This window comes from Lissotriton vulgaris, chromosome 3_1 (genome assembly GCF_964263255.1).
Source record: "Lissotriton vulgaris chromosome 3_1, aLisVul1.2, whole genome shotgun sequence".
NCBI classification, from domain to species: domain Eukaryota; kingdom Metazoa; phylum Chordata; class Amphibia; order Caudata; family Salamandridae; genus Lissotriton; species Lissotriton vulgaris.
In genome coordinates, this window is record NC_141689.1 from 340,084,987 (window position 1) to 340,100,619 (window position 15,633).

Sequence of the window (15,633 nt, forward strand, 5' to 3'; positions counted from 1 at the left end):
CCCTCCCTTCCAGTCTGCTTAAAATGTTTTGGGTTGTCATACTTGTATGAAAGTTACTTCGGAATCTCAACCTGTGAGTCAGGGTACAGAAATCATGTCATAAACTCATAGGTAAGTGGCTTAACTGGACAAGGGATTTGAGCTCTTTCTAGTTGCTTTGGTTGTGTACCTGCTTCGTAGTGAAAGCGTTAAGCTATTGAAAACTCCATGCATTGACTTAGGTTAATTAAACAAATAGCTCCTTTCCCATATAAAGGGCCCATTTTGTGAATGATGTAGGCCGGTTCTGATGGCTCAGTAAACATATTTGTTGTAGTGCCCGAGTCCCCAACACTAGGACAAGGGTTTTGTGGCGCCTGTAGTGAGTAGCAATATTATACAGTATAAAGTGCAGAATTACAACATCCTGTGATTCTCTGTAAATCACTTAATCTTCTCGTGCTTTAAAAATGGAAACAAATATTCTGGCCTTTCGGTAAAGTAATTGGTGATCACGTAAATTGCCCTCTTATCCCTGGGGTGAGTTTGCGCAATATAACACTGTATAAAAATATAAGCAGCTGTACTATTTGTCATCTCAGCCAGCATCACTCAAGGCTCAGTTTACATGAATAGAAAGACAACAAATCTCCAATATGTTTCCCTTGATCACAGGAGAATGGGGCTACGTCAATGATCATATATTGATGCCTTGAGAAAATCTGGCACTGTCCGCAGCCTATACTTCGAAGTACCTCAAACACAGGAAACAAGAGAATTCCAATAGTACAGGCGTTTCAAGGTCAAAATCTTGGACAGAAAACTGTGTACAAATATCACGGTGAAGCAGAGTTTAATTTTTCAGGCATTACACATTATACAAATATATGCGAAAACCAAGAGACCATGGGTAGTTGTGGCAGAAAAGGTCAGATTCCATGTTTGCCAGCCTTCAAGTCCCAAAGCAGCTCCTGATGCAGGGGCATTAAATTAATTAATCTGTAGTTAAAAGACGTGCTGAGATGCATTGACAGAGGGGCAATGATAAAGTGGCAGACCTGGAAATGGTGAACTAAACTGCAAAGTAGATGTGTGCTGCAGATGGATAGTATAGTTGTGTTGCCGGGGGAAACTGGGTTTTGTTGAAGGAAGGAACTAGTGATTTGTTAAGTGAGGGAAAAAGGATTGTATTACAGTCAGAGGGTGTGCTGAAATGTAATGCTTTGCTGAAGAGGGACGGAAGACCAGGCATAGTAAAAGATACCAATGTACTTGCTGAATTGCACAGGGCCATCAATCCCAATCCTGGTTCCCTGCATGACCAAATTGTGTGATCCTAAGCAAATACATTATTTCAATGACGTCTCATTACCACATACAAGAGCAGGTTCAAAGACTTGAGTTAAGGATGTGCAGTGAGCCCAAAAGCTGTTTTGTGTTTGATTTAATAGCCTATAAAGTTGCTCCTCCTACAACACAAATCTAAGACACGTATACTGTGTACATGACAGCTGACTTGCCTCTTATTTAACTAATGGCATTGTCATAAGGGGAGGGGCAGGACTGTTTCTCAGATTTAAAATAATCTGATGTGCTAAAGTGAAATGCTACTACGTGTAGATAAAATACATTTCAGTGAATTTTGAAGTCAATTCATCTTCTGTAAATGTTGGCCATATTTAATGCACTAAGATATGGGATGATATTTAATGTTTTTTAGTATTTTGAGATCACACGTTTATAATTGCTTTCTAAACTTTCTTGCGTTCTCACAAACTTCTTTGTTAAAATTAATTTTACAAATGTGGCATTTCCTACTATTTTGTTTTTGCAGTTGAACTCCCCACTTCCGCCCAAACACACTTATGATAGCCTGGCTCCCTTGCTTTGCTCACTTGCTATGTCAAAGCCACCATGGCCAACTTTTACGCCCCACAACTTAGAAATCTCACCAGCCACCACTGGAATAGAGTCAACTATGAGCTATGTGACAATTCTCTGAATCCAGTCTAGTCTATGGGGGATATTCATAAGTGAGAAATCTGTGGTTAGAAATAGCCATCTGAAGAGGAATCGTAGAGTGGCAAACAGTTCTTTTAGAATTTTATTTACAGTGTGAGGATTAAGAGGAGCATTTATGCTTTTCATGCCCGAAATGATGGCAAGCCTACTTCTAAAAAAATCAGGAACTTATTAGGAAATTAGTTTGGGCGTCCTTATGAGAGTGAAGGTGATGTGGAACCACCCTCTTGACTGGGAAAAGCCTGTTAGAGATCTGCCTGTCTCTCCAGTGCTTTCAGCTATGGCACACAATAGTCAGTCTGCTGTGTCATTTTCCAGGTCCAAACAACACAAACATGTAGCATGAGGCAGTTCACAGACAGAGGACTTTTATAGGCCTCCATACAGATTTAACATCAATGACCATGGACACAACACCTTTGCTGATTCTTAAATTCTATGCACAATCTTCAAGGAATACATATAAAAATAACAACCTCGTTTTAGGTATCACAGTATCTCAGTTTCTGTTCTGTGTGAATAAAAATGTAACCGACATCTTGCCGCCACTACTTCATTTCCAGCATCTATGGCAACTCAGACTGGAGATGCTCTGACTCCACCGGGCACTGACTGGAGGATCCACTAAAAGTCTCATGGTATCAGTCCGATTACTGGGAATGAAACATCTGCAGGAAGACTTGCCTATTAGCAGTACAAGTTTATATTACTATGATATTCCTTCATTATACTTGCAAAATACTTGTTATTTAATTCAAATAACTCAAGAACCTGAGTCTGATTGTGTGGAAAAGTAACAAAGCAAGAGGGTGAAGCAGAGAAATAACAGGTAAACCTAAAACTGCCATTATGGCCAACTTTCTTGCACTGCAGCTCTCTTCTGCCACGAGTTGAACACGTTTTGGTGGCAGGAAAGATTTCAGAGTTGGTAATCTGTCAAGAATGCAGCATCCAGGCAACAGTTTCTGTGCAGATGATAGTGTTATCTGCATTTATATACAATGTTTCTTACTTTGAATACGTGATGAGTGAATGTGTGAACGTAGGTGTAGTCGTAGAAAAAATTACAATGCAAACTGTAACGTTATATACAGCAAAAAAAAAACATTTGTTATGCCACACATCAGTTAAGTTGTTTAATTTCTTTCATCATTTCTAAATGTACAAAATGTTACCTCCTACTGGCGAATGGCAGTATAAAAAGATATCCAAACCAACACCCAATCCACACACTGGGTGACTGGATATTGCGGTAGAAGAAGCGAAAAGATACAAAAGTATTCAGTATTCTTCCCAATTCTGTCGGGTTTGATGCTGACAGACATGCTGATCATAGGTCTCCAAACACAATTAATCCTAATAAAATATTATAACTTCATAGCAAAGTTCGGCAGCAAGTACAAACATTCGGTGTGGCTGGAAAGGTTCTCTTGTACTGTGATGCAGACATGATTTGGCAGAATAATTTGTTGATGAGTGACCAGGATAAAAAATAAATTTCTAACAATTCCTGGCAATGCTTTTTCCCTTCCCAGTGTTTTTTTGATTCCGAGCTCAAGAACAGGCCCCAAGACAGATTTCAAAGTTCAAGTTTTCAAACTACTATGTTATTTAACCGCTCCAGTTTTGCTTGCAGTGACTTGAAGTTTCCAATGATGGTCTGTAATGCTAATGAGGGATTCATAGACTGAAGTTCGACAAGGTAAAAACAGAGTGCATCCAAGCAGACAGTGGTGAATCGCCGCCTGTGAATAAAAATTAAGTTCAGTTTAGAAATACCAAACCCATTCATATTCCGAATTTATGATTTATCTAGATAAAACAGATGCAATACTACACCAATCCGTAACTTCAATAAAAGAATTAATGAACAAGTTACTTACCTTTGGTAACGGTCTTTCTAGAAGAAAGATTCTTGACCGTTGAATATTCTCCGGGTGTCGACTGGATCCAGAAACTTTTGAGCAGTACCTCTGCATGCAGGTGGTGGCATTGTGTGGCTTCGCACTGATGCTGTTCTGCTACAGAAATGACGCGAAGGACCCATATAGGCACTACTTCTGCATGCGGTCAGTTGCTTTTGGGGCTCTGCACGTACCCAGAAACAAAGCTACAACAGCACATTGGTTTTGAACATTGTGCAGATTCCTAGATGTCGGTTGTTAATAATGAATGGAGTCCAACTCACAGAACCGGAAGAATGGGACAGTTGGTGTGGAATATGCGGTTAGAGAGAGTCTCTACCAGAAAGAACATTACTAAAGACAAGTAACTTGCTCTTCTGATAGAGACTTCGAACAGCAGATTCCTAACCTGTTGAATAGATTCCAGAGCAGGGCCTATTTGTAGGTAGATCTGTGAATTCGCTCAAATCAAAATTTTCTGTAGGACCAAGTAGGTAAAATGCCTCTCTTGGTGAGCCTGGAAGTCCAAGATAGGAACTCCACTTTGCAACAGAGTGGTAGAGCTTTGGGCCTGGTGAATGTGGTCAGTGCCCTTCTGGAGGCTGCTATTTAGACAATAAGTGGCAGACCTTGATGCAGAGTACGATCCAGTGGGAGATGGTTCTTTTCAGCGCAGCCTTCCTTTTTTTTGCTCCCCCGGTATGAATGAGGTAAAAGCTCAGTGCACTTTTGAGGAGTCTCTTATTCTCTTTAGAAGAGTGAGGCAGAGCACAAAACGCCAACAGGCAGATGGTTTTAACGACATGGAATGGCATCAGAACTTTTGGCAAGAAGGAAGCCTGCAACCGCAAAACCAGTTTGTCTGGGAAGAAGGTGGACTGAAGCAGAGAGCTTAAAGCTTAATCACTTGCCGTGCCAATGTTATGGTAATGTGGAACACTGTCTTGAGAGTACGAAACTGAAAAAAACGGCTGTGAAGCAGCTCAAAGGGAGTACACTTCAAATATGAGAGGACCAAGTTAAAGTTCCGCAGTGGCATGACACAGGGAGAGGGAGGAAGCAAGCGTATCTGAAAGAAACAGTAAGTTATAGATTCCTTACCTTAGAATTACCCCCAGGTGTCAGACTGGATCCAGGAAGGTTTCCGTCAGTAGTACCCCTGCACGTCGAAAGGTGGCGTCAGTCTGCTCCGCGTTTGTCATTGGCGTTGAGGTCGCCGGGATGACGTCGCAGTAACTACTTAGACACCGCCCTCGCGCGCTGACGTCAGTTCTTTCTTTTTCCGTGCCAGCCAGCGCATATCCGGAGAGAGCGGTACCTCCAGTCACGTTTTGATTGACTTTTTTTGCCGACTTTTGTCAATACCGTTTTTGAGTTTTCAACTCCAGGTGCACGTCAGGGATGCCTGGCTTCAAGGCTTCCGGTTCCTGTAGCGGATTGATGTCAGTGACGGATCCGCACCGCGTGTGCCTGTTCAGCCTGGCGCGCGACCATGACCCCAAGTCGTGCTCTGACTGCCGGACCATGAATCCGAAGTCTTTGCGGGAGCGGTCCCGAAAACTTCTTGAAGCCTGGCAGTTGGCTCCACGCCGTTCAAGGTCTCGGTCGCGTGGGAGGTCAAGTCTTCCCACTCAGGGTCAGGTAAGTCGAAGAAGAAGAAGTCGAATAAGCATAGTCGCTCTTTGACTTCTCCCCGTCCGTCGGCTGCAGCGACAAGGGATGCGGGTGGTGCAGAGCCTGAAGGGTCAACTCCGGCCATCGCTCCCTACCTGGGACCCGGAGCAGCCCCTGCCCAGCTTCGTCAATTTTATCAAGCGATGCATGCCATCGTTGTTCAGCCCAACTCCGCCAGCGTGCCTTTGGGACTCGCGGACTCGGCTGGGGGCCCTGGGCCTTCGATGCAGGAGGATATGTCCCAGCACCGCAGGGTCCCCTTGGATCCAGGTAGGGATCCGGATTGGTGCCGGTCGACCTTGTTACACCTCCAGCGGCGCCGATTCCACCGATACCAGGTCTGCTGCCGGCATCAAACCCGGCCTCCACCTCGAAGTAGACACGGAGCCGGACTTGCGTCGACCAAAGCTGGATCCGGCGCAGATGGGTATTTTTGTACCCTTGTTCTACCCTGGCACTTTTGGACCAGATTAGCAGCCAGAAGAGGGAAAGGAGGACTGGGAGGGGTCTGGAGACCGTCTAACTGACCAGTTAGGCTATGAACCGGACTGGAGAGAGGAACTGGTGGAAGACAGTGGTCTGGATACCTCACCAGATCTTGGCATGTTTTCTCCTCTTACCGTGGCTACGAGGAGGGAGCGTCTTATGCTGTGGTGTTGCAGAGGGTGGACAAGGCTGTCCACCTTAAGCGACCTAAGCTGGTAGTCAGGACGAACCTCCTGACAGAGGTCCTTCAACCGGCAGCAAGCTCTTCGGAGCCCCTGCTACCTTTTAATGAAGCCCTCACCAACATCCTTTTGGGCACCAGGTCCTGGCCCAACACAGGGGCACCTGTGCATAAGATGATTGCCCTACGCCACTGCCCAGATACGGTGGCGCAAGTGCTGCCCCAGTGCCCAGCGGAGGCTAGGACCGTACTCTCCCGTGCAGTTGCTGAAGGGAGAGACGCAGCAAAGTTTACCATCCGCTGTGGGCAGGATACCGCTGGCTCACTAGGTAGGACGATTTCCATGTCGGTAGCCCTTTGACGCTATGCCTGGTTGAGGTTGACTGTTTTTTCAGGGGATGTCCAATCCACTTGTATGGACATGCCCTTTGATGCATCGCCTATTCGGCGACAAGGCAGAGCAGACAATGCGCTGGAGCACCTGCTCTCGGGCTACCGCCAGGTCCTTGGGCCTCTCCACCATCCGTCCTGCGCAGTCTGCTTTTTGCCCCTTTCGTGGCTACGGAAGAGGTGCCCCGCCACGTCCCGCCCAGAGGCACAAGTTACTACTTGTGTAACAATATATCTGTAAGAGACATTAGTTAGTGATAGATTCCTTACCTTAGAATATCCCCAGACGTTAGACTGGATCCGAAAAGTTTTGCTTAGCAGTACCCCTGCGCGTCAGTAGGTGGCGTCCTGAGGCTCCGCGTCCGTCACTGACGTCGTCAGTGCCGAGATTACATCACGGAGAGAACTTAGGCACCACCCATGCGCGCTGACGTCAGTTCTGTACACAACTTTCTGCACCAGGAACGCAGAGCCATGCAAGATGCTGACCATTGGTGCATAAAACTAGGGCCCTGAAAGGGATGACCTTAACCCTAGAAATCCGTCCGCAGAACGGGGAGGATAGGTGGGGCGGAAAGTCATCTATCACTAACTAATGTCTCTTACAGATATATCGTTACACAAGTAATGACTTGTGCATCTGAAAGACACATGTTAGTGATAGATTCCTTACATTAGAATAAATACCCCAGCAATACCAACCCCGGAGGTGGGTCTGCGAACAGGATTACACCAGAAAGTCACGGAGCACAGAACGGCCAAAGAAGCCATCTCTCCGGACCCGACTATCAAGGCAGTAGTGCTTTGTAAACCTGTGCAGCGAGGCACACATAGCTGCCTGACAAATGTTCTGCAAGGGAACACCACGTTCCAAGGCAGTAGTGTCTGCAGTTGCCCTAGTCGAATGGGCATGCTACCCCACACTTGGCCAAGGAGGATGCACAGAACGACCCACCGGGAAATAGTCCATTTGTGCACTGCCTGACCTTTTTTGGCGTCACGTAGCCAACATAGAGTTGATCATCCACCGGAACTGTTGTGTACGCTGCAGATAAAAAGCAGATAGAGGATCTGGCTTGGCAGTTCGGACTGGACTGTTCCCGTGGGGCACAGGGTCAAGACTGATTTGCATATGGCTGGGTTTAAACTGGAATGGCATGGTGAGCAAACATCAATGGATTTAGGCCCAGATCTCTGTACTGGGGTGAATGTATGACATTGTTCTGCATTCTGTACATCAACTGTTGTTTTTGCAGATAGAAAGCATGCGCATGTTTGGGGTCCAGACAGTGGAGTCTCTCCTCCTCCCTGGAAGGATGCGGAGGCTGAAAGAAGGTGGGCAAAGTGATGATCTGCCCGATGTGGAAGGGCATGACAACCTTCAGCAAGAAAGAAGGACGGGTCCTTAAAACCACCTTGTCCGGATGAACAGAAAGGAAAGGAGGTTTAGAAGAAAGAGCCTGGAGCTGACTCACTCTTCTGGCACAGGTGATAGCAACCAGGAAAGCAGGCTTTAAGGGAGAAGACGTAAAGGACAGTTGTGAAGCGGCTCAAAGGGAGCGCACATCAGGTAAGTCAAGACAAGATTCAAGTCCCACTGAGTCATTATGAAAGGCACAGGAGGGAACATGTGCGTAATGCCTTAGAGGAAACGGTTAACAACCGGGGACTTAAAAAGAAAAGGCTGATCAGGAAGCCTCAGAAAGGCGGAGATGGCAGAAAGATAACCTTTGATAGTGCCCAGAGCAGAGCCCTGCTGGGCCAAAGACAGAAGAAACAGAAGAACCTCAGAAAGAGGGGCAGAAAGGGGATCTACAGCCTTTGCTGTGCACCATGCCACAAATTTGTTCCATCGACAGGCGTATACCGTTTTAGTGGAGGGACGCCTGGCTGCCAGAATAAAATAACATTGTATGGAGGTGAGGGTAATGCACTCAGTTTTTACAAATCTGTTTCAAATTTACTCGGTATGTGTGCAGCACCAGATTAGTGCCTGCTGAACTTAATAAACTGTGAATATGGCCTGGGATCGCTAGATCTCCAGGACTCTGGTGCGCACTACTAATGAATTATAATCAATGAAAACAATAATCCATGTTAATCTTTGTTTTTTTCATCAAACAAGTTTAGTCAATAAAGGTTCATTCATATCATTTATAACATTGCAATCAAATCAATTGTATCCTGAACATCACTAATTCATATACAATTTAAAAAACGCAAAACAATACAACACAGTTATATTCGTGACCCAGTTATATTCGTAACCCAATGCATTTCGGGGTCAATGCCCCTTCGTCAGGGGTCTAAAGAAAAAGAAGAAGAAAAGAAAAGAGGAAGCTCAATTAGTATTGTTATCTTTATGGTATGAAAATCTGCTATTGGAGTGATAAGTTGATCCTCTTACCCTAGTAACTGGTTGTCATGGGGGCAGCGCTATGGTGAGCTCCGTGCTCCCTTTGTACTCGGCGGTTCATAAATCACTATCGTCTTTTAAATGTAGTCACGCTGGAAGAAATTATACAATGCGTGTTTTAGTAAAGTGCTATTTAGTTTGGCACTATTCTTTATCCCACCAGGCGCGAGATGTCTTTCAGACTTACCAAGCGGCGCTCAGATGAACTCCGGATTCACTCGTAACCGGCGTGTTGTGGCAATAACAAGTGGGCTTCCATAGTCCTTTAACTATGTCAAGCCAAGTTTATCGTTATGGAAAAGGGACTAGGCGCGAAAGGGGGAATATGGCAGCCATTATGGCACGATCTCGCTAGTGAATGTGTTGGAAAGGAGTTCTAAATCTAACCTTGGCATCTCTTTAGGCTGATGCCAAGGTTAGATTGATAGCATCAGCCTAAAGAGATGCCAAGGTTAGATTTAGAACTCCTTTCCAACACATTCACTAGCGAGATCGTGCCATAATGGCTGCCATATTCCCCCTTTCGCGCCTAGTCCCTTTTCCATAACGATAAACTTGGCTTGACATAGTTAAAGGACTATGGAAGCCCACTTGTTATTGCCACAACACGCCGGTTACGAGTGAATCCGGAGTTCATCTGAGCGCCGCTTGGTAAGTCTGAAAGACATCTCGCGCCTGGTGGGATAAAGAATAGTGCCAAACTAAATAGCACTTTACTAAAACACGCATTGTATAATTTCTTCCAGCGTGACTACATTTAAAAGACGATAGTGATTTATGAACCGCCGAGTACAAAGGGAGCACGGAGCTCACCATAGCGCTGCCCGGTAAGCTCAATTGCCAACCCGCGTTAGGCGGTAATATAAATAAGCTAGACTTGAATAGCACTTGGCTAAAACACGCACTGTCTGGTTTATTTTTTCAGCGCGTGAAAAATTAAATATTCAAAAGACGTCCGCGAGTTGTGATAACGAATCCTAGACTCGCAGGTAAATGCTGATATTGCAGAGCATTATTAAACAACATTCTGGGTGTCAAATAGATTATGATATATTGTCTTATCCGTTTAAACCCATTAGAATTCATCATTTTGATCTCGTGATCTCAACCAATCAGGTGAGCCATATGCTTTTATGCACAAAGGAAACTAATAAGCACAGAGAGGAATATAATCTTATACATATGCCTTGACTCATTCACAGATAACTTGGTTTCACCCGGAATTACAGATTCAATTTTAATTCACAACACTAATACCCCCATGACAACCAGTTACTAGGGTAAGAGGATCAACTTATCACTCCAATAGCAGATTTTCATACCATAAAGATAACAATACTAATTGAGCTTCCTCTTTTCTTTTCTTCTTCTTTTTCTTTAGACCCCTGACGAAGGGGCATTGACCCCGAAATGCATTGGGTTACGAATATAACTGGGTCACGAATATAACTGTGTTGTATTGTTTTGCGTTTTTTAAATTGTATATGAATTAGTGATGTTCAGGATACAATTGATTTGATTGCAATGTTATAAATGATATGAATGAACCTTTATTGACTAAACTTGTTTGATGAAAAAAACAAAGATTAACATGGATTATTGTTTTCATTGATTATAATTCATTAGTAGTGCGCACCAGAGTCCTGGAGATCTAGCGATCCCAGGCCATATTCACAGAATAAAATAACAGACTTTGGGAGGAAGGTCGAAAGCCGTCAACTGTCGCCGCTCAATCTCCACGCATGAAGGTGGAGGCTGGACAGGTTCGGTGAAGGACCGTCCCCTGCTGCTGCGACAGAAGATTCTCCTGAAGAAGCAGACTGATCGAGGGATCGATGCTCATAATGAGTAGCTCAGGATACCCTCAACGGGCCCAGTCCGGAGCCACAAGAATGACTTGTGTCCGGTCACGCCTGATCTCCTTCAGCACTCTGGGCAGAAGTGGTATAGGCGGAAAAGTGTACAACAGACCGCAGCTCCACTCGAGACGAAAAGCGTCTCCGAGCGAGTGTCGCCTTGTAAATTCCAACGCCCAGAACTAATAACATTGCGCGTTCTCTTCGGCGGCGAAGAGATCTAACCAGGGCTCTCCCCACTGCAGAAAGAGACCCTGCACCACATCCGAGTTCAGATGCCATTCGTGATCCATCATGCACCGGCGGCTGAGTTCGTCCGCCCTGGCGTTCAGAGACCCTGCCAGTTCTTGAACCACCAAGTTAATACCTTGACTTCCACCCACGTCCAGAGGCGCAGAGCCTCCTGACAAAGGGTCCACGACCCCACCCTGTTTGTTGCAATACCTCATAGCGTGGTGTTGTCTGTGAACACCTGCACTACACTTCCCCGGACAGAGGGAAGGAATGCCTTCAGTACAAGTTGGATCGCCCGCAACTCCAGAAGGTGGATATGGACCCGGGACTCTGCCGGAGACAAGAGGCCTCTGATCTCCGCCTCTCCCAAGTGGCCTCCCCATCCCAGGAGGGACGCATCCGTCACACTGTGTGCTCCGGTTGGGGAAGGGAGAAGGATCTGCCACCGACCCAATCACGATTCGTGAGCCACCACTGCAAGTGACGTGCAGCGCCCTCCGAGACCTGGACATGATCGGACAGGTTGCCCTGATACTGCGCCCATTGGAACTTCAGGTCCCACTGCAGAGCCCCCATATGCCATCTGGCATGTTGCACTAACAGGATGGAGGAGGCTATCAGGCCCAGGAGCCGGACGGTCATGCTGACTGAAACCTGGGACAGAGGCTGAAAGATTGGAATCATAGCCTGAATATCCCGGACTTGCTGCTCGGGAGGATAAACCCTTAACTGCGTTGAATCTAGAACCGCTCCGATGAAAGGGAGCTTCTGAGAGGGACTCAGGTGAGACTTCGGCACTTGAGAGAAAACCCCAGCAAATGCAGGAGGTCGGCCGTAGTCTGAAGGTGGGCGACGGCTGCCTGGGGCGAGCCTGCCTTCAAAAACCAGTCGTCGAGGTAGGGGAAGACTGACACTCCTGACCGGCGCAGATGAGCTGCGACCACGACCATCACTTTCGTGAACACCCGAGGGGCACTGGTAAGGCTGAAGGGGAGCATGGTAAACTGAAAAAGCTCCTGGCCTACCGTGAACCGCAGGTAACGCTGGTGGGCTGGCAGGACAGGTATGTGAAAATACGTGTCCGCAAGTCCAACGCTACCATCCAGTCTCCAGGGTCGAGGGCAGCTAAGACCTGAGCCAGAGTCAGCATCTTGAACTTCTTGTTCCGGAAGAAAAGATTCACGTCCCGGAGGTCCAAGATAGGACGCAGACCCCCTTTGTCCTTCTCGGGGACTAGGAAGTAGTGGGATTAACAACCACTCCCTACTTCCTGCCCAGGAACGCACTTGATGCCCCCCCTTGGCCAGGAGGGCCGTGACTTCCTGTCGGAGAAGAGCCAAGTGATCCCCGACATGCGGTGGCATCGAGGTGGCATGGCTGGTGGGGAGGACCGAAAGGGAAGGGAGTAACCTTGGCAGATTATCTGCAGCACCCACTTGTCTAATGTAATCTCACACCAGTCAGGGAGGTGGTGGCGGATCCTGCCACCCACCGGCGTGGGGTGCTCCCCGAAGCTCAGATTAGGAAGGTTTGGAGGTGTAAGCAGCAGGGTGGAGGTGGAGGTGGACGGACCCGCACGCTGGTTACCTGACCCTCCCCTGCGGAAACTGCGACCACGGCAGCGCTGGGGCTGGTTCTGCACAGGCTTGGTGGATGGGCACGCCTGGCTGCCTCTACCTTGGCCACGAAAGGAACGAAAGCCAGGAGAGGCCGTGAGTCCTTAAGCGCTCCAGGGCACTGTCAGCCTTGTCGCCAAACAGGCGTGTGCCATCAAAAGGAATGTCCATGAGTGAGCTCTGGACATCGGGCGAGAACCCAGTCGAACGCAAACAGGCGTGGCGCCGCAACGCCACAGGCGTAGAAATCGCCCTGCCCAATGAGTCAGTGGTTTCCAGCCCACATCGAATGGCAAACTTAGTCGCATCCTTGCCCTCAGCACTTGCCTGAGAAAGGGTAGCCTGCACCTCCTCAGGGCACTGAGGCAACTATTGAGCCACAGCATCCCACACTGCATGGGAGTAGCGACCAGACAAGCAGGCGGTGTTCACCGACGGCAGCCCCAGACTGGCTGAAGAGAACAACCGCCTCCCAAACTGGTCCAGTCTTTTAGAGTCCTTATCAGGCGGGGCCATGGGAAAGGCATTCTGCGACATCGAGGCCTGAATGACCAGGCTCTCAGGCGTAGGGTGAGGGGTCAAGAAAGCGGGGTCGCCAGGCGCCAGCTGGGGTTGTCTGGCGATGTTCTTCTCCACCGGGGACCCCGTGGCGCCAGCTGGGGGCGTCTGGCGATGTTCTTCTAGACCGGGGCCCCCGTGGCTGGTGTCAACCGAGTGCCCAAGAGGACTTCTGTAAGGGGGTCATTAAAGGGGAGCAACGGCTCCGACAAAGTTGATGCTGTCTAGAGCACCTCGTGCGGAGGTTGGTCTTGAGGGCCACTGTGGGGAGGTCAAGGTTGAGGGCCTCGGCAGCCCGACGGAGCACCATAGTGTAGGAGGTGCCCTCCTCCATCGTTGGTGGGGTAGAGGCGAACCCCGGGTCAGAAGAGACATTACGGTTCACTGCATCTTCCAAATCATCCATCCAATCTTGTTCAGAGTCACATTGCAGAGCAAGTGGGTCCTCGGACCCTTCCCAGTCTTTGTCTGACTCTGGCGTAGAGGGTGCCGGTCGCGGCGGCAGAGCCAGAGAGGGGACGAATAGTGTCAAGGCCGGACCGGCGCCGCCTCCCAATGCGGATCCCAGGCCGGAACAAAATGGTCCTGGAACCGGGGCAAGGGTGGGATAAACGGCACCCAGTGTGGCGCCGGAACCGGCAACGCCGCACCTCGTGTCGCTGGGGTCGGAGCCAGCGGCGTAGGATCCTGTGGCGCCGGTGGTAGAGCAGGCGGGCCAACAGGATCTGGACACAGGACCGTAGGGCTCAAAGGCGCACTGGCTGGAGCCCGAGGCCTGTAAAGGAGGTCCATGGCAGCAAAGAACTCCTGCATCTGTTCGGGAGTCGCCGACGGACCCGGGTATGGCGGGTAGGCCGTCAGACTCCCGAGGAGGTACAGGGGTGAGGACCCTGTCCCCCTCGTCCGCATCCGAGGAGCGACGGGGACGTCAGAGAGCAAATACGCTTCTTCGACTTCTTTTTATGGCAACACTTACCGGAATCTGAAGGCAAAGACTTGGAATCCGAGGAGCGACAGCTCTGGTCCCGGGAACTCCCCTTAAGACCCGGAGCGACGAAGTCGCCGAAATATGTCGGAGACGGACCCCCACGATGTTTGGCTCTACTGCCTGGAGACCGATCACGACACCCGGGACCTCCAGCAACTTCCGATGCTGCTCCCTCAAGGCCTTGGGGGCCATCGCACAACACTCACAGCAGTCCCAGGAATCGTGATCGGTCTCAATGCAGTAGATGCAAACGTCGTGGGGGTCCGCCACCGACATATTTCGGCGACTGGCCCCACATGACTTAAAGCCGGACATCCCTACGTGCACCAGGAGAAAAAGGGGAGACAAAAAGTCTCAAAGTAGCAGTCAAAAAGTGACTAAGGTACGTGCTCAATCCGAATCTGCGCTTACTGGCGCGGAAAACGAAAGAACTGACATTAGCACGCATGAGTGGCACCTAAGTACTCTCCGTGACGTCATCTCGGCGCTGACGACGCCAGTGACGGACGCGGAACTGCAGGACGCCACCTACTGATGCGCAGGGGTACTGCTAAGCAAAACTTTCCGGATCTAGTCTGACTCCTGGGGATATTCTAAGGTAAGGAATCTATCACTAATGTCTCTCGTTCAGATCTACAGGCCAGCGCAAGCTGTTCAGCCCCCGAGCGGCTGGGGATGTGGGAACCATCGCCGTGATTCTGGGGGCCAGTCCACCACAGCCCCCTCTGCCCCAGACTCCAAACCCTCCTAGCCCGAACTTTAATGACCACCAATCATGTTGGACAGGTGGGTATTGCAAATAGTCTGAAGGGGCTAATCCCTCCCGTTCGGGACTACCCCTCCATCCATGCCACCTCAGTACCATCGCATGTCGGAAGATCATCTGGCCCTTCTCCAGCAGGAAGTTTCGGCACTCTTGGCCAAGGATGCCATCGAGCGAGTTCCTATCCCAGAAGTAGGTCGTGGTTGCTATTCCCACTACTTTCTGGTGCCCAAGAAAGACAAAGGTCTGTGTCCCATCTTGGATCTCAGGAACGTCAACTGCTTCCTCCGGAAGAAGAAGTTCAAAATGTTGATGCTAGCTCAGGTCCTAGTTCAAAATGTTGACGCTAGCTGAGGTCCTGTCTGCCCTCGACCCTGGAGACTGGATGGTAGCATTGGACTTGCAGTATGATCACTTTCAAATCCCCATCCTACGGTTCGCGGTAGGCCACAAGCACTTTGTTTACCGTGCTCCCCTCGGGTGTTCACGAAAGTGATGGCGGTGGTCGCAGCTCATGAGTCCCAGTCTTCCCCTATTTTGACGACTGGCTGTTGAAGGCAGGCTCG

General features: G+C 48.7%; 1 protein-coding gene across 2 annotated transcripts in view; it reads right to left on the reverse strand.

Annotated features, from left to right (window-relative positions):
* Window positions 1–3,124: 3,124 nt before the first annotated feature.
* NUP155 (nucleoporin 155) overlaps window positions 3,125–15,633 on the reverse strand; it is an 871,946-nt gene continuing 859,437 nt past the window's right edge. For both annotated transcript variants that reach the window (XM_086960546.1, XM_086960547.1), the window contains one exon: window positions 3,125–3,746. In XM_086960546.1, the coding sequence (XP_086816672.1) occupies window positions 3,596–3,746 (151 nt within the window). In that variant the 3' untranslated portion in view covers window positions 3,125–3,595. The remainder of the gene's footprint in view (window positions 3,747–15,633) is intronic.